Source organism: Leptosomus discolor, unplaced genomic scaffold (genome assembly GCF_034619465.1).
Source record: "Leptosomus discolor isolate bLepDis1 unplaced genomic scaffold, bLepDis1.hap2 HAP2_SCAFFOLD_40, whole genome shotgun sequence".
NCBI lineage: Eukaryota > Metazoa > Chordata > Aves > Leptosomiformes > Leptosomidae > Leptosomus > Leptosomus discolor.
The window spans coordinates 1,602,690-1,630,639 of NW_028237745.1; the positions used below are offsets into that span (position 1 = coordinate 1,602,690).

The window sequence follows — 27,950 nt, forward strand, 5'->3', positions numbered from 1 at the left end:
CCTGACAGGAAAGCCAGCCCAACCATAACAAAGTTCAATTACTCATTGCTTTCCTCACTCGCAAGACTGCAATTAGGAGTAAGAGCCTTTCCATTCCAAACCAGTAGTTTTCTGTCTGTAGACAGAGAAAAATCCTCAGCTACAGAGAATAGTTTTGATTTTAGAGTCATCTGTAAGAGAAATTTGAACTGCCTGGATTCTTAAGAAGCTGTTACAACGATTACGGATCATGGTCCGCATGCATTTCTTGATGTCATCTATTTCGATATGTTTTATGTAGTCATTATTAATGTCAGAAAGAGGCGGAAAGATAAAGATGACTGGTTTTGCTGAACATAATGAAATTACTCTTGCTGGTTAAAGAACCGTAGCATCGTATACGCAAAGAGAAGGGTTACAACGTGGAACACTTTCCTGGTAATAATACTGCAGAAAAATCTCGGGGGATTATGAGTGGCTGTGGGCTAAACACGCGAATGAGCCTGGTTTTTCCTCTTTGAAGAAAAACCCAAGCAGCTAATCCTGGCAGGTTGCGCTGCGCTTCTGTTAATGCAACATACATGAGGTAACTAATCCGTGGTGCTCCGTGCTGGTGAGGTCCCACCTGTAGTAATCTGCCCAGGTGATGGTACCAAAGTTTCAGACAGAAGGTTTAGAGCATAGCAAGGCGAGGACAGCGCTTATAACCATCGCTACTTACAGAATACCAAATCGAGCATTTTCATCACTGTATTCTATGGTGCTTTTTTCTAAGAGTTCAAAAGCTTCAAAATGGAGAGTCCAAGAATTTGAAAGAGTTACCACATCAGGAAAAAAAACCTCACACCGCTAAATTTATTTCTCTCGTGTAGGTTAAGTTGTCGATCTTAATGCAAGGAGTTTTGTAGGCAAGAATTTGCCTGATTTGAGTGCCCTTTCTTTAAATGGCAGGATTATCGCTCTCATCCTTCAAACTTCTTTCATATGCGTACATCATGACTTCAAGTAAGTAGCCATTAGTCTATTTTAGATAAAACACACGCATTTCTATAAAGATCACTTTGTTTTTTCCTTACCTGGTAGATTTTAGGATCTCTCATTAGTTTTTCTACAGGATACTCGGTGTTAAAGCCATTTCCTCCAAAAATCTGCGCTGCACCTGCGGCCACTTGGTTTGCAACATGACCCGCGAATGCCTTTGCAAGGGAAGCGCAGCAGGTATTGCTGCGCCCAGCATCGACTTCCCACGCAGCTCTCTGGGAAGCCATCCCACCCAGTTCCACCTTCGCTGCCGTTTCAGCAAGCGTGAAAGACGCTGCCTGGTGCTACGAACGATGACATAAACTAAGTCAACATTGCCTGCTTAAAATTCTGTGGCGTCCAAGAAGTTCTTGATTTGCAGATTCAACACACTCAGGAAATTGTGCCTGAGGAGTGCTACAGAATTTGGATCGGGCTCTCAACTCTGTGTTGAATTAGACTTCCATGTTTTAATTCTAAAATCCACTTAGTCATAGGGCTTCAATATTGAATCACGAAGTTGTGCTTTAGTTTTCGTGAGATCTGTCTTTATTCTTATTTCTTAAAACCTGGTAAGCAGTGCGATTGTTTTCTATTAATATCAATAATAATAATATTAAAAGTCTGGTTTCATGTACCTCACAGAGGTTGTTCCCTTCCCTCAAAATCCCTGTTCATTAGTCGAAGAACTTAAGTATGTCCTGATGGTACATAAGTTTCAGGGTTTGGGTGGAGTTTTCTTTGTGGTTTTGCTATTATCATCAACAAGTTTTAGAAGAATCCCAGGATTTGCTGCACAGCTAGATTTGCTTGGGCAGTGCTGACCTGTATACTTGAAAACCCAAGCAACGGCAGAGATGGAATAAATCACACGTCCTAAATATCAAGGAACAACCTCGAAAATCCACTAGTGGTACATCTGGTAGGAAAAGACAGCTTTTGGATGTATTTATTTTTATGTATTTAACTTACTTCAACAATTGGTTTCCCAAAGGTTTTTCTCTCCAAAGCATATTTAGTAGCTTCATCAAGTGCTCGTTTTGCCAACCCAACAGCACCAGCTGCCGCCTGAATTCAACAGAGCACAGAATGAAAATCAGAAATTCCTATTATATCCTTAAAGTAACATTTCCGACACTTACGGGTGGTCTGGCCTTATCAAAAGCTCCCACTGCAATTTTAAAGCCAGCTCCCTCCACAATTAAGACACTTTCTTTCAGAACTCTTACATCTTCAAAGACAATACCTCTTGTATCGGAGCAGCGCTGACCCATATTCATTTCCCAAAACGGGAAGTTTACAGAGGCTTTTAAAATTCATTTTTTGGCACAAATAAGAGCTTTCTGCATCGGAGAGGCCGTCGTCACGCGTACGGGCTGGAGAGTGGTGTGGAATGCCCTCCTGGACGCTCCTCGTTCTGGCTGTAGGCTAAAAGCAACAGCATCGGTCTTGCCAATCGTCTGCAGCGCTGTGAAATACCCTTTTTTGAATATTATTCTTTCAGTGGATTAAAGCAGAGCTATTTCAGGCTTTGTTAAAATAACGCCTTCAAGAGACATAGCTCCTTTGATTTCTCTGCGACCAGCCTTCTTTGCTATGAAAATTTTAACCGACTTGCCGAAATGTAAAGCCCTTCTCTGAAAGCTGGATTTTGGATAGTGCTTTATTTGGCGTAACAGGTCTAAGTAAGGTGTGCCAAATATTTGTAGCACCGTTACTGCCTTGGGGTGTTTGTTTCTTGATTGCTTGGTTTGTTACTGACAGCTGTGAGAATCGATTTTGTACTTAAAGCAGCAGAAAGACTTCAGCAGGGGGCTACCCTTCTTAAGTTATTATTTGGCACACACATCAGATTAGAAAAATGCTGCTTGTAATCTTGCACAGGCTTTGTACTGATGTGACTCCAGGCGTTTATGTTATTTGAATATTTCATGAAGATTTTTGCATATTCTTCCTATTTTAAATCAAGTCTCAAGCACACGGGATGGGGTGGCTTTGGGACTTTTGAATATCAGCTCAAGCCTGTGTTCTGTGCACCGCTTTATATAGGGTTCTGCTCCGTAGGTCGTGTTTCTATGGTGTGGGAGTTTTAGTTCCTGAGCAGCCCACTTTCTGTTCGTGTGTTGCTGATCTCTTACTTGTGTGGTTTCTGCAGACCTCACCTCTCAGTAGTCCTCATATCATCACAACAGGCCTGTGATACAGAGAAGTATGTTAATCCCATTTTACTGAGAAATAGTTTGGTTTTTTTGGTGAGCAGCATGAATTTTACTCCGAGCACGCTAACTGGGATCACACGCACACAACTGTGCTGGGTTGACCCTGGCTGGATAACAGGAGCCCACCAAAGCCGCTCGTGTCACTCCCCTCCCCAGCTGGGCAGGGGAGGGAAAATATAACAAAAGGCTCGTGGGTTGAGATGAGGACAGGGAAAGATAATTCACCAGTTACTGTCACGGGCAAAACCGACTCGACTTGGTGAAAATTAGTTTAATTATTACCAGTCAAATCAGAGTAGAATAATGAGAAATACAACCAGATCTTAAAACCACCTTCCCCCCCCACCCCTCCCTTCTTGCCAGGCTCAACTTTATTCCCGATTTCTCTCCCTCCTCCTCCCGAGCGGCACAGGGGGAGGGGGAATGGGGGTTGGGGTCAGTTCACCACACATTGGCTCTGCCCCTCCTTCCTCCTCAGGGGCAGGGCTCCTCACACGCTTCCCCTGCTCCAGCCTGGGGTCACTCCACGGCAGACAGTCCTCCACGAACTTCTCCAACATGAGTCCTTCCCATGGGCTGCAGTTCTGCACGACCTGCTCCAGCGTGGGTCTCCTCTATGGGGTGCAGTCCTTCAGGAACAGGCTGCTCCAGCATGGGGGGTCACAAGTCCTGCCAGCAAACCCGCTCCAGCGTGGGCTCCTCTCTCCACAGGTCCTGCCAGGAGCCTGTTCCACTGCGAGCTCCCCACAGGGTCACAGCCCCCTTTGGGCATCCACCTGCTCCGCTGTGGGGTCCTCCACAGGCTGCAGGGGGCTATCTGCTCCACCGTGGACCTCCACGGGCTGCAGGGGGACAGCCTGCCTCACCATGGTCCTCACCACGGGCTCCGGGGGAATCTCTGCTCCAGCACCTGCAGCACCTCCTCCCCCTCTTCCCCACTGCCCTGGGCGCCTGCAGGGCTGTTCCTCTCCCCTGTTCTCACTCCTCTCTCCAGCTGCAATTGCTGCTGACCAGTAACTTTGTCCTCATCTTAAACACGCTCTCCCCGAGGCGCTGCCACCATCGCTGACGGGCTCGGCCTTGGCCAGCGGCAGGTCCGTCTTGGAGCTGCTGGCACTGGCTGTACCAGACACAGGGGAAGCTTCCAGCAGCTTCTCACAGAAGCCACCCCTGTAGCCCCTTCACTACCAAAACCTTGCCCCACAGACCCATCACAGCTCTGCTCAGCTGTAACTAAAGATCCCTGTATTATCCACACGCTTTCCAGCACAAAGCCAAAACACAGCCCCACCAGCCTCTAGTGGAGAAAATTAACTCTGTCCCAGCCAACACCAGCACAGCTCCCCAGGGCAGGAGAGGATTTTGTCACCAGGACAAATGACAACGGCCCAGCTTGGTGCCTTTTCCTGCCCTGAGGCGTCTCCAGAGGGACAGGCTGGGCAAAGCTTCTCTCCTCCCCTCTGTGGTCCCACGGGGCAGCTGGGGCTTTGTCGCAAGGACACCCTGGGCCTGGGGGTGCTCTTCCGCAGGCAGCAGCGGAGGCCAGGAGTGACGCTGTCTGCTCAGCGCACTCGGGGTGCTCCCTCTGGGAAGGACCCCACGGGACTGGGCTTGTTGCTCCAACTTTATTAAAAACCAGATTGATTCAAACACGGCCAGAGGTATAATTTCACCTCTCCAAGGCTCAGCTGAAGCAGCAGAAGAGCAACGGCAGGCTCCATCCTGATGCTTTCTGCTTCTTTAGAGGTGTCAGGACAAAGACAGTCTCACTTGCCAGGGACCTGACTGAGAGGCTGGCGTCTCTCCCCAAGGGCTGCAGGGCTGCAAGAGAAGGAAGCAGAGCCGCCATGAACCCCCGCTGCCTGCAGAGACGCCCAGGAGTCCCCTCCAGACCGTGCCAGCCCCACCCTTCTCCTCCCCTGGCCAGGAGGAGCAGCTGAGACCAACAGACCAGCTGGCAGCTGCTGCTCAGGCATGGCCCGTGTGCCCCTGGCAACTTCCTCTGCCCCTGGAGCGCTGTCCTGGAGCAGGACCAGGCACAGCAGCACCCTGCCCAGGCTCTGCCTCCTGCCCCACCAGCCCCGGCACACCCAGCGCTGCCCCTACTCACCATTGCAGACGTCCAACAGCGTCTCCCTGCTCAGCCTCCTCCGGTGCCGTGCAGCAAGCCCTAGGCACAGAGCTCACGTCAGACCTCCCGCTCCCCAGCACGCTCCCAGCAGCACGGCCCCTGGCCCTGACGCACACCCTCCTCCCAGGGAAGGACAGTACCCGAGGCAGCGGCCCTGAGCCAGGCTCCCAGCAAGCCCACCCGTGTGGTGGGCCCTCCTCGGGGCAGCTGGGGCTCTGGCAGCCACAGGGCTGCCCCTTGCTGCCAGCGCGGTGGCAGCGATTGGGGCCGGGCTGCCACAGGAGGGTCCCGGGGCTGTGGCTCACCGATGAACCTGACGGCCGCCTCTCGCAAGGTGGCCTGAGCAGCTTCCAGGTACGTCAGGCTCTGCTGCACGTATTCTTCCACCTTGCTCTTGTTGTGCGCTAACTGGAGAGAGCACAAGGGCACGGGGCTCAGCAGACTCCTCCCCGACTCGGCCGGACCAGTCCCTCCTCCCAGCACCCCCTTCCCCCCTGGCAATTCCCGTCCCCAGACAGAGCCCTGTGGGACTGAGGTTCAAGAGACAGACGCAGGCAGAGGGGGCTGGGGTGCCAAGACTCCTCTGTCCCACTGCCAGCTGGGTCTCCTTCAGCACCCTGGGGACAGGGAGGGGTGAGGGGCCTGGAGAAGAGCCCGTGGGGGCTCCATGCTTGAAGGCAGGGGAGAACACGGCTCTGGGCTGCGGGCTGGAGCAGGGCAGGTGAGGCACAGCTGCACAGCCCACCCCATGGGTGTGTGGGGCAGCCCTCGGCCAGCCCAGCCCTGGGGTTTGGGGTCATCCTCACCAAGGACTCTTCGATCAGCTGTGTCCGATATGGCTCAGACATGTAGCTGGGCAGCCTCCACCCCAGGAACTCCACACAGGTGAGGAGGGTGCATCCAGAGGCCTGCAGAGAAGCAGAGGATGGGAGATGGCACCACAGCCCAGGGAAGGAGACCTGGCATCCTCCTCCTCTTGGCCAGGCTCCCAGCCACTCCCAGTCCCTTAGGGGAAGGGGCATGGGGGCCCCAGTCTGAACTGGCTTCAGCGCCCAGGGCAGGGACACGGGGCAGCCACCAGCTCAGGGACCTCATACTGCGGCCAGCAGAACAGAGACCCTCAAGAGCTGCTGAGCTGCTGCCAGGGGTGGGGGCAGAGCGAAGGGCAAAGGAGGGGTGGGCCCAGGGCTGTAGGCAGCAAGGCCTGGAGTGCCAGAGGCACCGGGGCAGGACGGAGCCAGCAGCACGGCCCATGGGCATCCCCCAGCAGGACGCTTGGCTCCCCAGCCAGGGCTGCCCCAGCTCCTTCAGCCCAGGCTCCGCATGGGCAGAGCTCTGATCCCGCGATGCAGGGCCAGTCTCCCCCAGGCTCCATCTCCCTTCCCACCACTCCCCCTGCCCCAGGCTGGGCAACAAGCTGGCTCTCCACCCCTTGGAAGTGCTGCAGCCCTCTGTGCAGACCAAGTTCACTGGCCCCACGGAGGGGCACCTGGGTGAGCAGGGCCTCGCTCCTGGGGCCGTCCTGCTCCCCGGGAGCTGGGACATGCCCTGGCCCCAACACCTGGTGCTCTCTTGGGCATAGCCCTGGGGGATGGGGATTGGGGCTCAACGCCCTGGCCTCCGACTCCTGCAGGGACAGCGCGGAAGCCTGTAGGGACTCGTGTGTCTGGTGGCCACGGGCTGCTGCTGAGCCCCACTGGAGCCGGCAGGGCAGCTCTGGGAAGTGCCGGTGCCGGGTTCTCCAGTCCTGCTCTTGCGGGGTCAGCAGGGACCCTTCCTCTGGGCTGGGCTGGAGGAGGGGCTTAACGGGGAGAGTGCGGCTGAGAGGGGACCCCACCTCCCCATCCACCTCTGCAGCAGGGGGGTAGGAGGAAGGAAGTGGGGGGACCAGTGCAGAGAAGGAGGGGAGCGGTGGGACCCTGAGGTGACGCACATTTCCAGACTCTGACGTCCAGCAGCCCTTGGCCCTCGTGCCCAGGCCACCCCGGTGGTGTCAGCATGCCCTGCCCACACCACCGGCCGCCGCTCACCTTGGCCACGCTCTCCACCTGGTCACTCATATGGAGGAGCAGCGGGAGCAGGACCAGGACCCTCTGCACCATCTTCTTCATCTTCTTCTTGCTTCTCCCCACCACAGCCTTGATCACATCTTCGAAGAGCCTGATGGCGAGCTCCCGCACCTGGCTGGACCCCTGGTAGGGAGGAGAACAGAGGGACTTCAAGAGCCGCTCCCTGCCCACGCTGAGCAGGCGTGTTGGCACGGCTGATGTACAGGGGGAGGCTCTGGGGTCGGATCCCGAGCGCAGGAGCTGTGGGCCAGATCTGCAGCTGCAGCTGAGCGGCCCCAGAGCCCTGAAAGGCCCAGCAGGAGGAGTAAGGAGGGGAGCCCTGCCCGAGCACTGCCCACAGGGCTGGGCTGAGGGGCAGCGGCCTCTGCAGGGCGCCCATCTGTAGGGCTGAGGCTCCCCCGGCAGCCTTACATCATCAAAGAGGGGCAGGAGCTTCTCTGCCAGCTGCACACCAACGAGGCTGGCCTCCTCCCTCCTCAGGTGACCCATCACACTCCACAAGAAGAGCAGGGCATTCATCTTGACATCAGCGTTGCCATCCTGCAGGGTCTCCATGATGTCCGGCAGCAGGACCAGCACTTCTTTTGCCTGTACGAAACACAGCGTTTCCTTACGGCGAGGCGCTGAAAGGCCACCTGGAAATGTGCTGGGCGCTGAGCACCGGCCTCCCGTCCGGCTCCCCAGCAGGTGGCACAGGAGTCACTGCAGCAGCCTCCTGGCAGGCAGTGGCCGCTGGCGGGGCTGTGGGGAGAGCACGAGGAAGGGAAGGGAGCGCAGGAGAGCAGCGTCCCCTGCTCAGCCGCTCCCTGTTCTGACCGCCCCCAAGGGGCAGATGGGTTGGGAACCCCCTGGGCCTGGAGGGCTCCCCAGGCACCCGCCAGCCCCCTCCAGAGCGGGGAGGGTGATCGGAGCCATCACTCCGCATTGTGACGCCCAGGCAAGGCCAAGCCACCGCACTACTCCCTGCCCCAGGCCCCAGCTGCCAACACGGCTCCACTTGACTACAGCCCGCTCACCAGCCCAGGTATCTCGGAAAGCTGCTGGGACACTGGAGGGCTGCCCTTGGATAGGCCCTGATCGGGGACAGCAGGAACCCTCGCCCCAGGGTCAGCGATTCTGGGTCCCTTTGCCCTGCCCATACCACAGACAAGACTCCCAGTGAGGGGTGGGCTCATTACCATGAGCGTGTCGAGGATGTCGAGCAAAGAAAGCTCCCAGGTGCTCTCAGAATCCCATTCACGCTGGAACTCCACGTTCTCCTCTGACAGCGTCTTGCCTACACAGAGGGGAAACCCAGAAGAGTCAGTCGGACACAGCCCCTTTGCCAACGAGCTTCCCAAAGGGCAAAAAGACCTTTGAACTCCGCACAGCTGAAGAGAGAGGCTGTGCTGGGGCTGGCTCCCAGCCCCAAGCAGCCCTGACATTCAAGCACCACCGTGCTCCCCGCCCATGGGATCCCTGCTGCCAGCCTGACCAGGAAAGGGAATCCTGGCGTCGAGCTGGTCACACTGGCTGGCCCCAAACCTGCCCAGCCCTGGAGGCCCCTCACTCACCAGTCTGCAGCACCTGGACCCTGGGTATCTCGTAGGGCTCTGGCAGAGAGCTGCTGGGGTAGCTGGGGGGTCTCTCCACCATCCTGTCAAACGGAGGAAAGTGTTTGTGCGGGGGCGCGCAGCTTAGGGAAACGCCTTGGCACCACGGGGCTGCCAGGGGTGGCAGGGACAGAGGTGGGCTGTGCTGGGGTCTCCTCGCCAGCTCCACACTCCTGACTGTCCCCTTGCTGTCCCGTTAGACACTGCAGGCCACAGTCACACTGGTTACTAAGACACTGGGCGGGGGTCAGGGCCCCACTGTGACACGCCACCCGGGCTGGGAGGGGCAGGGCACCCACTGCGGGGGTGGGGGCAGGAGCCAGCTCGCCGTTGGCCCATGGGTCCTCGCAGGGTGCCCCCAAGCCCCCGTCCGCCCTTATGTCCCCTCAGGACCTTCCTGTACCCACCTGCTTGTCCCAGAGCCTTGCGCTCACGCGCCCTGGCATGGCCCCAGCACCTCTCTGGGACACCCCCGCTTCCCCCTCCGTGTGGTGCTCTCTGCACATCTCTACACTTTGTGGCATCTCGCGGTTACGTCTCTTCCCCCACTCTGAAAGTCTCGCTCAGCACCAGGAATCAAAAGGTGTTCACGCCTGCTCCTCTACTCCAGTCCCTGCTCGGGGATACAGCTGTCGATGGGACTCTTACTGGGCCTATCGCTCACCAGGCCCTGTCAGAAGACGAAACCCAAAAGAAGTCCTCTCTTTCTTTTTACACTGCCTTAATGTCTTGAATCAATGCCCTCACCTACAGCCTAAGAGACAGAGAACTGGATGACTCATCCAGAAAAGCCTTCTCTAAGCACACGGGTCTCACTGGGACCCAAACCACACCCAACTGCTCTGGACAGCTTCGAAGCTGCTCCTTTCTTGTGCCTTCAGAGATTTCTCGAGGTTTCTAAGGTGGGCAGTGGAGAGGACAGACATTGTTGGATGGCAGCTACGGTCTCATGGCTGACAGAAGCTCTCCTTCGCTTCTGCCTTCATCACCCCTGGCCAACCGCTTTATAAAGTGAGAAGCTGTGGGAGATGGCAGGCCATGAAAGGAGAAAACTGGCCTGGGGTCAAACTGGTGGGACCATAACACCTGCTAGACAGAAGACCAGTAAGGAGAGGGTCAGGAGAAAAGGGGGGAAGAGGGACCTGAAGGTGCAGCTGAAAATGAGCCGAGGACGCCTGGGGGTCCCAGTCCAGCAGCCCTGTACCTGCTCGTGCAGCCTGCAGCAGGGCAAGAAACCTGTTGTCCTGACCGGACCGCCTGTGTTTGACTGGCTGCTGTAGTCAGGCGGGCCTGGAGCGCCCCCCACAGCCAGCCAACGGGCACCCCAGAGAGGGCAGAGGAGGGATCAAACCTCGCCAACCAAGGGCTTTGTTCTGCGGGACCTCCGATTCTTCGACGACCCACACATTCATTTTGAGGCCGAACAGGGCGGCCCCACTGACTGGTGCTTTTGCTTATCTTGTGGCCACTAAAAATGTCCAAGGGACTGCTAAATCTGTTCATTAGATGAAACAGGTCACGTGACTAGTGCCATGTTTCACACCCCCACTTCCAAAACCGCTTCAGACCACACTGACATTGCAAAGGCAAGGTCTGGGCCCGTCCTGTTGGTGCAGACTGGCTCAGGCTGCCCCTGTGCCCAGAGCAGATGGGAATGGGCTGCGTTATTAAACAGCTAACTGGACAAAAAGTCGGTGCCTGCTGTGTGGACGGGCCCATGAGCACCCCATGAAATCCACTGTGAGGCCTTAAAAGGCACAGGGAAACAGCAGAAGGGTGTCCCTCCCCGGAGGAAGCCAGCTCGAGCTGAGAGAAACCGGCTCTGGGGCAGAACCGGGGGTCCCAACTCTTCTTCGCATCAGGGGCTAAGGCTGGATTCCTTCTCTGAGAGGGAGATTAGAAAGCAAAGGGGGTCCAGTCTGAACCGCATCAGTCAGCAGCAGGAGCTCCGCAGATCAACAGCTTGGTGTCCGAGGGGAGAGCAGTGACAAGCCGTGTTCCTCAGGGATTGGTGCTGGGACCGGTGCTAGGGAACAGCTTTGTCGGCAACACGTACGGTGGCATCGAGTGCACCCCCAGCAGATTTGCCGACGACTCCAAGCTGTGTGGTGAGGTCAACATGCTGGAGGCAAGCGAGGCCATCCAGAGGGACCCTGACAGGCTGGAGGGGTGGGCCCAGGCCAACCTCATGGAGTTCAGCAAGGCCAAGTGCAAGGTCCTGCACCTGGGTCGGGGCAACTCGAAGCACAGACACAGGCTGGGCAAGGAGCGGATGGAGAGCAGCCCTGGGGAGAAGGACTTGGGCGGGCTGGTGGGTGGTAAGATGAACAAGAGCCAACCCAACAAGCCAACCGTATCCTGGCCTGCATCCAGAGCACTGTGGCCAGCAGGTGGAGGGAGGGGATTCTGCCCCTCTGCTCTGCCCTTGTGAGACCCCAGCTGGAATACCGCCTCCAGCTCTGGAGCCCCCAACATAACACAGACATGCAGCCGCCGGAGCGACTCCAGAGGAGGGCTCTCAAGATGGTCAGAGGGTTGGAACACTTTTCCTATGAGGACAGGCTCAGAGAGTTGGGCTTCTTCAGCCTGGAAAAGAGAAGGCTCTGGGGAGACCTTACAGCAGCCTCCCAGAACCTGAAGGGGGCCTACAAGAAGGCTGGGGAGGGGCTATTTACAAGGGCCTGCAGTGACAGGACAAGGGGCGATAGTTGAAAGCTGGGAGAGGGCAGGATTAGACTAGATACAAGGAAGAAGTTCTTCACTCTGAGGGTGGTGAGACACTGGACCAGGGTGCCTGAGGAAGCTGTGGATGCTCCATCCCTGGCGGTGTTAAAGCCCAGGTTGGATGAAGCCTTGGGCAACCTGGTCTAGTGGGAGGTGTCCCTGCCATGGCAGGGGGGTTGGAACTGGATGATCTTTAAGGGCCTTTCCAACCCAAACCATTCTATGATGATTCTATGAATTACAGGCCCCGAGAGCAGCTTCTACCCACTGTCCCCCCACTACACAACAGCCCTGGCTTCTCCCATGCCCATCTCCACGCTCGGGAGGAGCCGTTCACCCACCCTGCCAGCCGGCCTTGCTGCCTGAAAAACCCGTGCCGTGCTGCTCCAGGCCACCACAACTGTCACACCGCGGCTGTCCCCACACCGCTCTTCCTCATTCTCAGCGACACGGCCCATTTCCCTGCGTTCCCACCTGCCCACAGCCAGCTGTTGCCTTCTCTCATCAGCATTGTGGAAAATCACACATTTTTTTCCTCAACTCCTGTTCTGAGCTCACTGCAGGACAGGCCCAGAGTCCATGACTACGGCTGGTAAAGTCCATAGCAATACAGAATTGTTAAGATGAAAAATACCCAATGGCTCAGCTCGTTTCAATCGTTTAAGGCAAGGCTTTTAGCTAGAACACACTTGAGAACATTTAAAACCAGCACCAACCTGCACGCCCTCCTTGATTGGCCCCTCTGGCTTTATCAGTTCTGCGCATTTTGTTCTGTCCTTGGCAGCACATATCAACATCTTCTTGTCTAAAAGAAACAAGAAAAAGCAGTCATAAATCTGCAGAAAACCAGACAACCACACACACGGTGCCCACAAGGTAACATTGCTCTACTGTTTTCCTACGCCCAAAGCAAGCAAGGACCAACTGAACACAACCATCTGTTGTGAAAACACCCTGTTGTCGCCAGAGGCACGTGCTGCTTCAGCGTCGATCTTTCAGGCTGTGACCGATGAGAAAACGGAAGCGTGGTTTATTCTCAGAGGAAAACCTGAACTGGAAATTAGTTCAGGGCCTCATTTGCCTCTTTAGGCACCCACACGCTGAATAGCCCAGGAAACGGCGCAGAAGTGAGCAGCAAAGCAAACCCAGGGCACCCCAAGAGACCCCCTGACTACACGAGTCCCTCTCTCCCTTTCACCCCGAGGTCCCAAAGCACCAGGGCAGGAGCAGGCAGGGCAGGCGTGTGCTCGGGTCACACCAGGGAGGAGAGGGCAGGAACAGCCCCGGGCACGCAGGATTAGTAAAGGGAATTCCCGCTCTCAGCTGGGGTCAGTCCGTGCCCAAGGCCAGCACTGATCCAGACACGAAACTGAGGGGGTCAGTGAACCCCAGGGGCCACACCCGCTGCACCTTCTTCCCTCACCTCGTCCACGAGTTGTTTTCCAGGCTCCTCCACCTCACCCTGGCTCAGGCCCCTGCAGGCTGGCTCAGGGCTGGTGGGGGGGGTGGCGACCCTGGGGGCAGCAGCAGGAGCCGCTCTGACCCTGGGTGTGGGGCTGTCCCTGGGGCTGAGCACTCGGGCCCAGGGCTGGTGAACTGGCCCGTGGGCCCTGCAGTCTCCAGGGCCCTTCCCCAGGCCTTGCTATGCTGGGAATTCCCTGCTCCAGCAGCACCCCTGCTCCTGTCCCTGCCAGCTCCTACGTTCTACTGGAGTATCACTGAGGTCTCATAACACTTTTAATTTGATCTGACCAGCACCCTTGAAAGACATGATCTCAGTTTGCTACTTTACCTGGACAACCTTCTTTATTTCCACTTGAAATGGGACAGAACAGACCAGCTAAGCCATAATGGGCTCTCAACCACAGGGAAAATCCATACCACAAGCCTCTTCATCACGTTACCCCAAAATCTCCTTCCTCCTTCATCTAGAGAAATGACAACGAGAGGATTTATTCAGTGGGTGCGCACAACAGGCATGGGGGTGTAGGCGTTCTTAACAGTCATTTCTGATTTGTTTAGATCAGGCAAAAGCACCAAGAGTTGGAGACTAATCAACCAACAGTGGTCTTGAGAAGCTTGCAAGTTTATTTTTTTACAATAGTATTTTTACAGAGATCTTCTACGTTGTCTTGTGAGAAACGATCCGTGTGGTACGTGTTTTGGGAACCAGAATTACGCAAGGAGCGGCACGTGACCTCAGCGTGGGATGTCGCAGTGCACGTGCGATGTGAAGTATCCCGTGCTCCCCAGTGAGCCTCGCAAAGCAACTCCACCCTGTTCTTTCCCTCTAATCAAACTGCAGCTCTGCAAAACGCTTACAGCTGGGTGGTGAGGTACACTTTGACGTGAAAAAAACACTTTTTCAGTTTAAGGCTTCCGTTCATTACCCTTTATCTAGTTCAGCATTATTTACCATGTCTCCTGGTCTGTCAGCAAGTCCTCCAGCCTCCCCAGCCAGGCAAGGCACAGCACAGCAGCAGAGCTTCTCTCCATCAGTCCAGCGCCCCCTGCCAAGCACCTGCAGGGGCGCTAGCACCCACCACCAGCATCACACACCAGGACACCAGCAAACAAGAGAAGCAAAACGTTATTTCTTTTCTTTCAAATGTGGCATTGCAAATGGTGTGGGTGATCCTGCAAACTACTACTGGTGCAGAGAAACCACACTGCAGAGTTTCTTCAGGGGAAAAGAGAAGAAAGCTCCTGGATGCAGTCTCTTTTTAGTCTCTTCCCTTCCACAAATAAAAACGCAAGGATGTGATTTTCAAACAGCCATCACCTTCTACGGGAGGGGCTAAAAATCCACAGCACCTTTTCCATGAGTAAAGGCAAAAAGCTTCAGACCAATCACTTCTGATTTCTGGGCGGGGGGGGGGGGGGGAAGAATCTGTTGGTTGATTATCCATTTGTCAGTGGAGTTTATGCCAGGTTATAGCATTTCCCACTGCGATGTGAAACACTATTCTACCTGGGACTAACATCCAGGCAAAAGGGATAATTTGCACGACAAAAAACATTTCAGAGCCTGATTTAACAGGGTACAGGTCCAAGTGATCAGCAAGATGCACAGCACATATCCTTTCCTAAGGTAAGGCCTCAACCTGAGAGCAGTTAAAGACTGCGTGAGAGTGTTAGTGACAAAATGAAGCACCAAAACAACGGCTGAAATACTCTGAGCAGTTCACAAAGTATTCCATAAGAGAAACGACATTATTTTCCCCGGATTCTTCAACTTAAAAAAATAACCTCCATTGAGCTTTGATCAAATCAAAGGCAACAACTAATACCTTCCCTGGTCACCCACCGAGTCCTCCAGACATTGGCTCACACCGCCCAGCTTCGGGCGCCGGAGCTGCCGCCAGTTCCCGTGACGGCCTCTGCCAGCGACAGCCGCTGCCAAGCCAAGAACCAGACCTCCCCGACGCCCGCCTGGAAGCAAACTCCCACGGTGGCCGCTTCTCCTCACGCCGGGCCGGGCTGGGACAGGACCTTGGCTCCACGCTTTGGAAGAGCTCCAAGGGCGCAGCCCAAGGAAACCGGAGTCTCGTGGGTCTCAGAGTAATTCTAGAGCTAAAGCGGTGACAGTCATCAACTCCAGGTCAGGTCATACATGCCAGCGCTCATCACGGACCCACGGAGGCGACCTCCTTCCAGCCCGCCCAAGGCTTTCGAACCCAACACGCCTTCTTCCTAAAGCAGGACCCTGCCTTATTGTAACACCAGTGGGGTTTTCCTTCAGGCGGGACACAAACACGTGACACAAGCCACCAGCTGCTGTCGGGAAGCACCAGAGCCTTTTGGTTATCGTTTTCCACCGCGTTTGCACCAGAAGGATAACAAAAGTCACAACAGACGGTGAGAAACTTCACCTACAGGGGAGATGGCTGTGGTGAACCAGTAAGACACAGACCAAGGCCTTTTCCTCAGGGGAAAAGCGCACACCAAGAAAGTTAACTGCTCAGCAGACCGGTACCGTTCTCAAGTCAGACAGGAAAAAAAAGGTGGGTTTGAGGAACACCACAGAAGAACCGACCACCACAATGTTCTTTTGGACAGCCCCAAGCGTAAACACACCACGTGCATATAAAAACTCTATGTCCTATCGTTCACATCACCAAGCATCCTTATTTAAACAGATTTTAATGAGTAATTATCTGCACAATCCCAGTAAAACCTGTAGCTAAGAAATAATTTGACAAGACTGCCACAAAAGCTATCGAGAACGCAGACAAAACCGTCACCCAAGGAACATTAAAAGTACAACATTCCCAACCTGACCATGGTTTTTAAGGGCGTGAACCCTCCAGTTCTCCAGTCACGGTATCACCTTGTCAACGAGGTGCCAAAACCGTTTTTGCCACAGCACCCGCCTCCCGAGTCTCCAGTCACCAAAGCTCACTCAATGAAGGGGCTTGTGTCGACCCCTCCCCCGTGACAGTCCCCTGGATGTGCCGAGGGGCGGCAGAAGACGAGGACCGTGGCCTGGGCTGGCACTTGCTGCCCCACCTCGTGCCGACGGGATTCGATGAACGCCACAATTTCAGCCGCCTTCGTCCGGAGCAGCCGGCCCACGGGACGCCACGCTGCCCACCGCCAGGGAACACCGCTCGTCCCCAAACACCCCGACAGACCGCGCCCCCAGCGGGGCGTTATTGCAGCCCTTCTGCAGGAGAGCCCAGCGCCAAAACACAGCAACGACAAGGCCTTCGTTAACACGGACTAAGGCTGCAGCCCGGGGAATGTTTTCCCTCCCAGGAACGACTCCGGAGGGACGAACCGCCCGTCGAGACGCCCTGCGTCACGCCCGCGTGCGGACACTCCCGCGAAGACCACGCACGTGGGAAGGGACCCATTCGCTTCAGACCCTCAGTTCTTACCTCAGCGTCCAAACCAACCCTCAGACCACCACGACTCAGAAATAACCCGTCTGACATTTAATAAAACTCACCGTCAAGTGCCAAAGCTGTCACAATCGGGAGCTGCACTGGGAAAGCAGCTCACACACGCACATCTACCTGCAGAAAAAGAGAGACATAGATATGTGTACATACATATATACATATATACACACACATCTCCTATACACCTCCTTCTGCTTCCCTGCGCTGCCTCAATGCAGCACCTCCAGCCCTGGGCGTTCAGCACAGCCACAACCACCACAACCCAGGGTGCCTCCAGCTCCCGGCGGGGCATGCGGACACAGGCAATTCTTGGCATTTCCCACCTCCTGGGACTGGAATCCAATCCTTGGGGCGACACCTGCCAGGCAGCCCACACCTCTCACACCCATGGCGTTGCTCAGCCCCAGCAAGCTCAGGGCAGGGCCGCGCCCAGACGCCGCCAGCCTCCTGCCGCGGGAGCCGCACGCAAACGCAGCCGCAGCCTCCTCGCACGCAGAGGAGCGACGAGGAGCTCGCATCCCGGGTCTCAGAGCAGCTCCAGAGCTGAACTGACCATCCTCAGCGTTCTGCTCAGGTAATACATGCCAAAACCCATCACAGACCGCGGGAAACGAGCCAAGCGGCTCCTGTGGGCACGTCACGGGCGATGGCGGGGCAAGAGCAGGGCTGGGGAGCGCCCCCAGCCCAAATCTCCCGGGGAAGGCGAGGGCTGGCGCTCCTCAGAGCAGCGCGGCCGCGCTGGAACAGGACAGGACTCGCGTGGCCACCTCTCCCCGTCCCACAGGAGCCGCACGGGCCGCGTGACTCCCCACGAGTCACACGCTCGGGGCACCAGGTTTCCCGTCAGGCTCTCGCGCAGCGTCCCCCGCTGCGGTGCCGAGGGAGAACCTGACGAGCACAGGGAGTTCTCTGTGTTCTCACACCGCACAGCGCGATGCCTTTCACAGCCCACCCCAGTAAAGACCGCAATTGGCTGCCAGGAGGTTGCCAGCACAGAACGTTACTCGGGGGCTACTGTCACTGGCACATCCAGCTGCTGGCAGTGAAAAGTGCCCAAAGGCTGCCTTCTTCGCAAGCAGAACCATTTCTTTTTCAGGCAAGAAAAGACCCGAAGCTCAGAACCTTGCAGAAAGGAACAAGACACAACTCCGCCCTTCACAAAACCTCCTCTTTCATCACAGCAAACAAACACACCTTCACCTACAGACGCAAAGGCGCCACCCAAGGAACCCCAAGGTCATAGACTTACCCATGTCAACACAGCCACTACCTCTTAAAGATCTAAAAACTACCCCGTGAGCCTCCAGCGAGCAATCCAGCTTCTTCCTGCCAGCTCTCTACACCCTCAACGCCTTCGTTTGCATCAGCAACACAGAGACATCACAGAGGAAACTGGGGAAAAAAAGCCACGGGAAAGATCACAGAGGGGCACAAGGTTTAACATTCATATCTCTCTAAACCCGGGATTTTTCCCCCGGCTAACTCGGGCAATTCGGCAGCGGGACGTGCCCGCTCGGACACCGACCTGGCTCCGCCCGCCCGCCCTCCCCGCGGGGCACGTCCCCCCCTGGCTTCCCGGCTCGGCCGAACCCTCCCCAGGCACCGCGGAAACCCCCCGCGACGCGGCCGAGCCGAACCGCCAGCGGCTGCCGACCGCCCCGACCGGCGGAGGCCGAGGGCCCGCCGGGGCCTCCCCGCAGCCCCGCGGACCCGGGACCCACGCCGCCAGGCCCGGCCGGGCGGGCTCAGCCTCCCCGCCGGGTCCGCGGCAGCTCCGCAAGGAGCGATCGCTGCCGGAGCCCCCCGGAGCCCCCCGAGCCCCCGGGCCGGGCCCTCTCCGCCCCACGCGGCAGCAGCAGCAGCACCCACCGCCGCCGCCGCCCGCGCCGGAAAGGGCGCCACGCCGCGGGGCGGGGCAAGACGTCGCTGGCGGAACGAGCCCGCTATAGGTGGCCCTGCCGTTCGCCTGATCCGAGCATCGCGGGCTGAGGCGGCGCCGCGGGCGGGACGGGCCGGCAGTGCTGAAGGTGCCCCGCGACAGGCAGGCAGGCAGGCAGGCAGGCAGGCAGGCAGGCAGGCAGGCAGGGAGGAAGGACCCCGGGCGGAAGCGGGGCCTTTCACCAGCGGTCGCTCGCCGCGGCTGAGTGGAGCGGGTGGGGTTTGTGCAGGCGGCGGCGGCGGCTGCTGTGTTCCGTCAGGAGTTGCCCCCTTTTCCATCAGAAATTGACCCTTTCCTTCAGGAATTGCCCCCTTTCCGCCTGTGGTGGGTTGACCCTGACCAAAATGCCAGGTGCCCACCAAAGCCGCTCTATCACTCCCCTCCTGAAGTGGACAGGGAAGAGAAAAAAAAAAAAAAATACCAAGAGGCTTGTGGGGTTGAGATAAGGACAGGGGGATCCCTCAGCATTGACCGTCACGGGCAAAACAGACTCGATTAAAGGAAAATGTGATTTATTACCAATTAACTCAGAGAGGAGTAATGAGAAATAACACCAAATCTTAAAACACCTTCCCCCCACCCCTCCCTCCTTTCCCGGGCTGAACTTTGATCCTGATTTCTCTCCCTCCTTCCCCCCCGTCGGCACGGAGGAACAGGGAATGGGGGTTGGGGTCAGTTGTTGTTTTCTGCTGCTCCTTCCTCCTCAGGGGGAGGACTCCTCACACGTTTCCCCTGCCCCAATGTGGGGTCCCCCTCACGGGAGAAAGTCCTCCATGACTTCTCCAGCATGAGTCTTCCCACGGGTTCAGTCCTTCATGAACTGCTCCAACGTGGGTCTCCTCCATGGGGTACTGTCCTTCAGGAACCGACTGCTCCAGCATGAGCCCCCCTCACAGGGTCACCGGCAGCAAACCTGCTCCAGCGTGGGCTTCCCTCTCTGCACGGGCCACAGGTCCTGCCAGGAGCCTGCTCCGGTGCAGGCTTCCCACGGGGTCACAGCTTCCTTCAAGTATCCACCTACTCCAGCGTGGGGTCCTCCCCGGGGTGTAGGCAGTCATCTGCTCCACCGCCCACGGGCTGCAGGGGGACAGCCTGCCTCACCGTGGTCTTCGCCACAGGCCACAGTGGAATCGCTGCTCCGGCGCCTGCAGCATCTCCTGCCCCTCCTTCTGCACCGACCTGGGTGTCTGCAGGATGTTTCTCTCCCATATTCTCACTCCTCTCACTCGCTGCAATTCCTGCTGCCCGACAACTTTTTCACTCTCTTAAATACGTTATCACAGAGGCGAAAAACGCTGTCGCTGATGGGCTCGGCCTTGGCCAGCGGCGGGTCCGTCTTAAAGCCAGCTGGCATTGGTTATATCTGACATAGGGGAGACTTCTAGCAACTTCATACAGAAGCCACCTCTGTAACACCCCCCACTACCAAAACCTTGCCACGCAGACCCATTACATTCCACCTCTAGCAATATAAGCTGGGGAAAACAGGAAGAAGGGGGGCACATTCATTTCGCATTTGTTGTCCGGAGTAACCACTACGCATACCGGAGTCCTGCTTCCCAGAAAGTGGCTGGACATCGCCTGCTGATGGGAAGGAGAGAATAAGATCTGTTGTTTTGCTTTTGCTTCCACGCACAGCTTTTCCTTCATTAAACTGTCTTTATCTGACCCACGTGTCTGTTGTTATTTTTTCTCTCCCCTGTCCAGCTCAGGGGGTTGGAGTGATAGAGTGGCTCTGGTGGGCACCTGGTATCTGGCCAGGACCAAACCACCACAGTCAGACCCATCTGTTACATCAGCTAAATCACCGCTGTTCACGCTGGTTTGTCTGCTCACGCGGCGGCGCTGTGTCAACTCGTACATGCACTGTGTGCTCCCTGCGCTGATAGTTGGGACCTCTGGGAGGGGGATCAGGACTAGCATCTTGCTGCACTGTCTAATGTCAACTTATGATCTGATTGCATCACTGGTCACGAGGTTAAGCTGGTATTTGTATGTGGCATTGCTGTCATGCCCATCCCCCAGGCACCTTCTCACGGCATTTGTTACTCATCGCACCCAGTCCACAGGAGGGACAAAGGAGGACACTTTCTCCCACTCTTCCACCTCTCCTTCCACATTCAGGCTCATTAGAGCAGCTTTTGAGAATTCCAAATATCTCTGGGATGCCCAAGCCACCATGTTCTTCTTGCTGTATCTCCTGAATGTGTCCCAGGGTATTGTTCACGGTTAAACAAACTTTTGCTAAGAACACCACCCAGAGATCTGCCCTGAGGCTGGATAATTATGAGTGGCAGGGTGTGTGGGAGAGTACGGGCAAGTGCCTGGGACAGTGGTTACCCCTAGTGTTTTGGAATTTCACACCTGAACAAATACAGAATCCTGAAAAACTAGTAAAATACTTGGAAAAGGTATGCTGTCACCCTGGCAATTCCAGAGAGACACAAATCACTGCAATATTCTGGGGCCTGGCCCATGCCTACCGAGCCCTTCTCGGCACTGCTCAGTGCCCTCAAGGGGAAGAGAAGGTCTCTGGACCTTCTAAGTAATTTTCACACTATACCCTAATGCCATTGAGTTACAGAGGGGCAGAACCCATTTGTCTTTCTGGAGTGACAGGGGCATCCCAACAGCTAACTGTACTGGAAGCTGACGTGAGTCTAAGTGGGAATGAGTGGCATAAACACCCCATTGTGACTGGCCCAGAGGCTCCGTGCATCTTTGGCACAGACTACCTCAGGAGGGGGTATTTCAAGGACCCAAGAGAGTACCCATGGGCCTTTGGTATAGCTGCCTTGGAGACGGAGGAAGTTGAATAGTTGTCCACCTTGCCGGGTCTCTTGGAGGACCCTTCTGTGGTGTGGTTGCTGAAGGTTGAAGAATAACGGGTGCCAATCGCTACCACTTCGGTACATCGGCGGCAATATCGCACCGACCGAGACTCTCCGATTCCCACCCATGAGCTGATTCGTCAACTGGAGAGTCAAGGGGTGATCGGCACAACTCGCTCACCCTTTAACAGCCCCACGTGGCCAGTGCGAAAATCTAATGGAGAGTGGAGACTAACAGTAGACTATTGTGGCCTGAATGAAGTCACGCCACCACTGAGTGCTGCCGTGCCAGCCACGCTAGAACTTCAATCCCAACTGTAGTCAAAGGCAGCCAAGGGGTACGCCACAACTGGTATCACTCGTGCGTTTTTCTCAATCCCTTTGGCAGAAGAGTGCAGGGCACCGTCTGCTTTCACTCGGAGGGGTGTCCAGTACCCCTGGAATCGACTGCCCCAGGGGTGGAAACACAGTCCCACCATTTCCCATGGACAGATTCAGACTACACTGGAACAGGTGAAGCTCCAGAACACCTGCAATACATCAATGACATCATCGTGGTGGCCAAACCATCTGGTTCCTGACATCTGGATACCAGCATCTGCACAAAGCACCTCTGACCAGTGCAACTGGCGCAGCAGCTGCCCCTGGGACTCAGCTGGAACCACAACTGGTAGCAGACGCTGTGCTGGGCCATCTCTGTGGCTCACCAGCCCACACAAGGCATGAAATTGAGCATCGCTGCAGCGAGGCTCTGACTGATCCCTTCCTGCTGTGCAGGCTACAGCACGTCCACGCATGGATCTGAACCTCAGCTTCCAAAGTCAGATGGTTACCAGAGGGAAATACACTGACTGGGTGCTGCTTTCTCCAAGGCTCTTGGGATTTTCTTTGGAACTTCGGTGGGTTTTGGGGAATAGCTCCCTATTCTAGCTTTCTACTTCCCTCTGACAACATTAACAGAAAGTATGAAGGTAAATGTCGCACGAATAAAATACTGAAAATGCATTCTTACTCTGTAAAGTCAGCAAAGCTGGACTACTCACCCCTGGGATGCCAGCTAGGAATCAGCCTGGGATCCAGCCGAGGAGTTCGAAAAGCCCTCCCGGTGGCCGCATCTGCAACCAAACACCCATGAGAAGTTACCGTCACGTGTTCTGACCCACGTGGCCATAACTGAACAGCAGAACATAGAAAGGGGCCATGTCATGACACGGCACAGGCGCGTGGGGCTGCGTTCTCACCCCCGCAGAGGCTCCTGGCTGACTTTGGGCTTTGAGCTGGCAGCTCCCGAAGGTTTAAGGACAAGACCATGACGCACCCGCGCGACCTCTCTGCAGCTCAGCCCTGGAACCCAGCCGGGAAGCTGGACAGACCTCACCTGCAACCGTGTCCGTGAATGACCACAACACAGAGCAGCTCCTGTGAAATGTTTCAATGTGCTGCTTCAGGTCTGAATGCCAGCGAACGCAGCTCAGACACAGCACTGCTCCAGAGCGCTCCTCTCGCCTTCTGCTCAGGTGCCTCTTGCAGATAGTTACCGGCTGCCTGCAGTAGCGTAGAGCTGTCAGCTCCCTGGAACTCCCAAGGCTCATAATTGGGCTCCAGCTGAGAAGTTCGATAAGCCAGGCCAAGGCCATCACCTGCAATCAAGCAGAGCTCAGAGAAGTTTACACACACACACACAGAGGAAGCCCACCCCTGGGAACTGGAGGAAAAAGCGACAACAGACTGTGACAGGCGGCAGCAGCGCTACCCCTGTGTGTTCCTGCAGGCTGGGGACCTGCGGTTCATCCGAGGGGAGCAGGACTGCAGGACTGGAGCAGAAATGCTCCTGTTTTCCCGAGCAGACCTCTCCTGAGCGTGCCCCTCTGGGGTGGCCACAAGGCTGACAACCGGGATCCAGCCAGGGAGTGGCAGAGCCACGGCCCTGGGCACGGCTGCAGCGAGCCCAGGGAGAAATGTTGCCGTGGGCTGTTGTCTGGCTCCCACGGTGCCATGCGCTCACCTGCCCTGGCACACAGTGGGGGCAGGCTGCCCTGGGGCAGGGCAGTGTGGCATGAGGCCGAGTGTCCCCACAGGGACTTTAGTGCTGGGTTTCTTACCCTGCACGGCCGCTCCCACCAGAAAATCCCCCCAAAGCAGCCACGGCCCCTCTACAGCTCCCCGCAGGGTGTCTGCCCCTCTGCCGGCACCGCGGTGCCTGCCTGGCTTGCCCGGCCCGGCCCAGCTGCTCTCCCAGACCCAGTCTTAGCCTTGGCCCCACGCCGCCCCACTGAGGCGCATTGGATGCCACACCGCACTCCTCGGGGCTGGGTGCTGGCCCTCTGCCTGCCTACCTGCTCCCTGTGCTCGTCTTGGAGCAGCCTGCGGGCTTGCAGGACCACCAGGAGGAGGAGGCGGGTAAGGACCCGGGCCCCACACACTTGCACCATGCTGCTACCGGCTGCTGCTGCTGCCACCGCTGCCGGAGTGTTGCCCACAGCTGGCGTGGCACAGCACAGCAGAGCGAGGCTCTGTCACCTCAGAGACCTGTCAGGCCACATGCCCCCCCAGGCCCCCCCAGCGTACCCCCGGTGCCATTGAGTTACCGAGTCTGCACACTCTTGTGTTTCCTCGTTCTCCGTGCGTGGGGAAGAAGCCGAAGCGGAGAAGGGTGGATGGACCTGTTTTGGCAGGTGTCGTGTCTCTAGTACCTCACCTGTCGTGCCTCTAGGATAGAACTCTTGCATGAATATATTTCAAAACACCTTTCTCTGTCTTTGAGATGAGAGGGAGAGTTATATACCCTGTTTGCTTTCTGGGTTAAGAAATGAAGGAAAACAAGGCCTGTCTTCTCAAGTGTGGCTTCAGGAACCCACTGGTGAAAGAGCCTGAAAGGCTGGAGCGGATGGTGAGCCTCCGAGGACAGCGACCTGTCTAACTGCAGTGCACTTCAAAGTTAATGGCTGAAATCTTTTGTGCCTTTCCTTGGGAGCCAAATGCAGTATGTCTGACCTCACAGGCACGCTGGTTCTCCAGATGCCCGCGGGCTATACCCAGGCGGGTCCGGAAGAGCAGTCCAGGGTCACTTCTGCTGTCCCCTCCACGTGGGCACCAGATACGTCAGTGTGCTCAGAGGTGCAGGTCCCGCCCTGCCCAGCGACCGGTAGTTGTTATCACCTGATACAAAACAGTACGTAAGCGCGTGGACTGAGCACCGGTTTGGTATCAGGAAGGGCTGTTGAGGCCTCTTCCATTCGGTACCAAAGCCCGTCACCGGCCTGCAAGTACAGACCAGGCTGTATGAGGGGGCTCCATCTGACGCCTTCGAGTTCAGCTGATGACAAAACCATGACACAGCGCAGCTCTTTCACCTGCAGCTGCTTTGCGTTTTACCTGCAGAAGGTCCTTGGCAGACCCTCGCCTGCCCAGGTCCACCTCCAGGCAGCAGCTCCAAAAGGCCCGAAACTCAGCGGACAGTTGCTCGCGGTTCTGCAGCTCTGGTGTCCCGTTGGTCGCTATCAGATACGTCACCTAGAGAGAACAGAAACACGAGACTCCACCTGTTTCTTTCTGACCCAGAACTGCTCACAGAGAGCCCATTTTTTTAAGGTCCAATCTCCGGTGCCAGTTTCTTCCCTGGCAGAGGGTTAGAGATGATTTTTCTACAAAAAAAAAACCCTGATGCAGCCACAGCTACTCCAACATCGTGATCTTGCCTTGACAGCTGATTGCAGTGGCTGACCTAGTTAGTAGGAACTCCATCTGCAAAAGCACATTTTGCTTCTCCATGCATCAACACCAGCTTTACTGGCTATTTTAAAGAGTGAATTTGGTCCAGCTGTATTATTCCAAAGGATGATTACATAAAATGCATCCCTGCAGTGCTCACTGCTCCCTAAAGTACAGCTTCCTTAAAACAAACCTAGTCCAGACTTTCGCTCTGTTCTAGATACAAATGGTAACCAGGTGAAAAAAAATGTAGATCCATCAGCTTATTCCTTGGATAAACAGAAACATTCGGAATCTCATTTTCTACACAGACGTGTAAGCTGCGTACACAGATTCACTATGAAGAAAAAGCATAACTGGGCAGACAGGAGCCACTTCAACTCTGTCTTTCAGCAGTCTCCAAATTCCAGATCGGCAAGTCTTCCTGACAGACCTCAGGCCAAGGAATTAGAACAGAATTTTGCAAAACATCGGGTGAGCATTATCCAGGGCAGTTCACTTGGAACCAAGGTCTCACATGCTGAGAAGCTGGACAGATGAGTTCATTCTGCTTTTGCAAGATGTTCTTCAGAAGCACAGGACAAACATTTTCAACTGTGTGCAGCTAAACTTGCAGAATATGTCTCAAATATACAGCAATAACAATAGAAATAGGTCTAGGAGTCTTCCATGAAAACGTTTGCCATGACAAGAAGAGCTCCGCACTACTGGCATTTAAAGAGATGGTGGCCAAAGGCACTTTGCTCTTATCCTCTTAAACACAGAGGAAAATTTTCAGGCCTAAAAAGGCAAATGAACCATCCTAGAGTAAAAACAATAAAAGGAAGTTTCTCTACTTTTCCCTGGTGCTGCCCCAGGGACGTCCCTTCTCCTGCGGTAAAGGAACACAGCACCCATGTCAGCCTTGGGAATTTTATTCCGGCTCCATTCACCTGGCTGTGAAACAGGAGTGCCAGGACAAAGGGAGCTCTTTCAGTTGCTCCTTTCTTCACAGAACACCAATCAGCAGAGTCATCTGTAGCTGGGTACTGCACCTTTTAAGTAGTTCTACAACCACAGAAAAAGGTCTAGGGGAAGCCAAAGCACCTTCTTGCCGTGTCTCTTTTGCTTTCCTGTGATCTAGCTGGTAGAGAAAAACAAGTACAGTACAACGGAAATAAGTGTTTGCAGTAGCTGGAAAGGGGCAACAAGCTCATGGATTTCTTTAATGTACCCAGAAACAAGAAGGGATTTGGCATACAGCTGAAGTCTGTGAAAATGAGATCCTAAAGTTATCCAGGGCACCCAGATACATGACAGAACAACATACGGATGATTTAGAAGCCTGAAACTGTAGAAGATCCGCAGCATTTGGAAAGTTGCTACAGTTTTGAGGAACACTGATGCACTGCAGTTATTAAAATGCAAAAGCAAACAGAAATGCCTAGGATTTGGTTTGTTGGGTTTTCTGAAAACTGAAACTGGGGAGGTCCGACCGGCATTTCAAAGGACTTTTATCACACCAATATTTGTCCCTCAGGCCCCAGGCATATGCCTGCTGGAAGGAAATCACAGTGAGAAAAAACAAACACTGTCACAGAAATATCCAGGACGTGTCGGGGATAGCCTGACTGAGGAAGATGAAATTGGCCTCGACAGCGTCCCAGCATACCCGTGAGAAGATGAAAGAAGTGGATGAAGAATGTTGTAAACAGGTTTGAGGAGGTGATAAGAGACTGAGCAAGGAGAGACTGAACAAATGAATACCACAGAGCAGAAATTTGTCAAGAGAATAGTAGATGAAGTAGGAAGTACAGTAGGAGCTCCAGCCAACCAGTACGTGAATGGAGGTGAATGGACAGAGCTATTGAGCGAATCATTTTAGCAGCATTAGTGCGTGAACTGGTGGACAGATAAGAAAGGTTACAAAAGGGTAAGCTTTTTCTGCTGCGCCATCTCGGCCACCTTGGCCTTTTGTAACTTAATAAAGGCTGCCTTCTTACATATATTTTTGTCGGTGTCGGTCCCTACTGCGAAAAGGACACTTTTGGCTGGGAAGTGATTCATTCCTGGGAGTTCTGCATCAGCTGGGAAGAACCTGAGCACCAGGTTTTGGCAAGGCTGAACAAACCCTTCGGAGGGGGCAGTGATATTTATCCTCAGCGAGAGGAAAACACAGGGCCGGTAACATTCCAGGATTCATTTGTCACTTGAGCCCAACTATTCTCTTTCAGCTATCCCATCAGATATCGAGGGGGCTGTTAAAACCTTTAGAACACACGGCAGATTATACTAAAACCACCCACAGACAACCTGCCAGGAAGGCTCTTCAATTCTGCTACACAGCTCTCACAGAAGCCTCTCACAAAACAGCCTGCCTAAACCAGCGGAATCACCGGAGCAGAAGCAACTGGCCCCTGTGGCACTGAGCTCATTGCCCACAGAGGCGGTGCCAGAGCTTTTAGCTGTGCAGCATTTAAGGTAACTAGAACCAGAAGCGATGAATTGTTATACAATCAACTTCAATCACAGTTACTCTGTCATTATTTAAGTAAGAGCGTATTTAATAGATCAACGCTGATTTACTTGCTTATAAAATATACACACAGATCAACACAAGGTATTTTTAGCCTAAAAACTCGGTATTTGACAACATCCCAAGACGCATTTAAAGTGTCTTTTTCCCTGAACCTTCTCCAAATGCTAGAGCCTTCCACAAACTGCACGTTTTACACACACATGTAACACGTAAAAATGGACTCATCACACTTGCAACACTGCAGAACACAAACATTACTTTTTACATCTTCTCAACACTATTTCCTAGTAACAATACTGTCAGAACTTAAAAA

The 27,950-nt window shown here is 55.1% G+C and overlaps 2 protein-coding genes and 1 non-coding gene across 6 annotated transcripts; all 3 read right to left on the bottom strand.

Annotated features, from left to right (window-relative positions):
• Positions 1 to 357: 357 nt before the first annotated feature.
• LOC147413086 (medium-chain specific acyl-CoA dehydrogenase, mitochondrial-like) lies at positions 358 to 3,157 on the bottom strand. The gene is made up of 4 exons (XM_086480628.1): positions 2,142 to 3,157; positions 1,972 to 2,067; positions 1,056 to 1,304; positions 358 to 426 (listed from the first exon to the last, which is right to left on the bottom strand). Exons 1-4 carry the CDS (start codon positions 2,277 to 2,279, stop codon positions 358 to 360), a joined length of 552 nt encoding a protein of 183 aa, XP_086336754.1. The 5' UTR covers positions 2,280 to 3,157.
• A 1,667-nt stretch (positions 3,158 to 4,824) lies between these two features.
• Positions 4,825 to 18,535, bottom strand: LOC147413087 (maestro heat-like repeat-containing protein family member 7). 4 transcript variants are annotated; one of them, XM_086480676.1, is made up of 13 exons: positions 18,508 to 18,535; positions 16,686 to 18,030; positions 14,151 to 14,266; positions 13,527 to 13,662; positions 12,451 to 12,539; positions 8,972 to 9,054; positions 8,597 to 8,694; positions 7,830 to 8,006; positions 7,380 to 7,541; positions 6,156 to 6,257; positions 5,655 to 5,757; positions 5,329 to 5,388; positions 4,825 to 5,039 (listed from the first exon to the last, which is right to left on the bottom strand). In XM_086480676.1, the coding sequence occupies exons 6-13, from the start codon at positions 9,051 to 9,053 to the stop codon at positions 4,903 to 4,905; spliced, it is 921 nt and encodes a 306-aa protein (XP_086336802.1). In that variant the 5' UTR covers position 9,054; positions 12,451 to 12,539; positions 13,527 to 13,662; positions 14,151 to 14,266; positions 16,686 to 18,030; positions 18,508 to 18,535; the 3' UTR covers positions 4,825 to 4,902. The 4 variants fall into 4 exon arrangements, with proteins under 4 accessions (XP_086336802.1, XP_086336804.1, XP_086336805.1 ...); XM_086480678.1 differs by lacking the exon at positions 18,508 to 18,535 and having other exon boundaries at positions 16,686 to 16,752; positions 17,888 to 18,074; XM_086480679.1 differs by lacking the exons at positions 14,151 to 14,266; positions 18,508 to 18,535 and having other exon boundaries at positions 16,686 to 18,074.
• Positions 15,285 to 15,369, bottom strand: LOC147413088 (small nucleolar RNA SNORD45). Its single transcript, XR_015184113.1, has one exon. It is a non-coding gene; the product is annotated as a small nucleolar RNA SNORD45 (small nucleolar RNA).
• Positions 18,536 to 27,950: the final 9,415 nt, after the last annotated feature.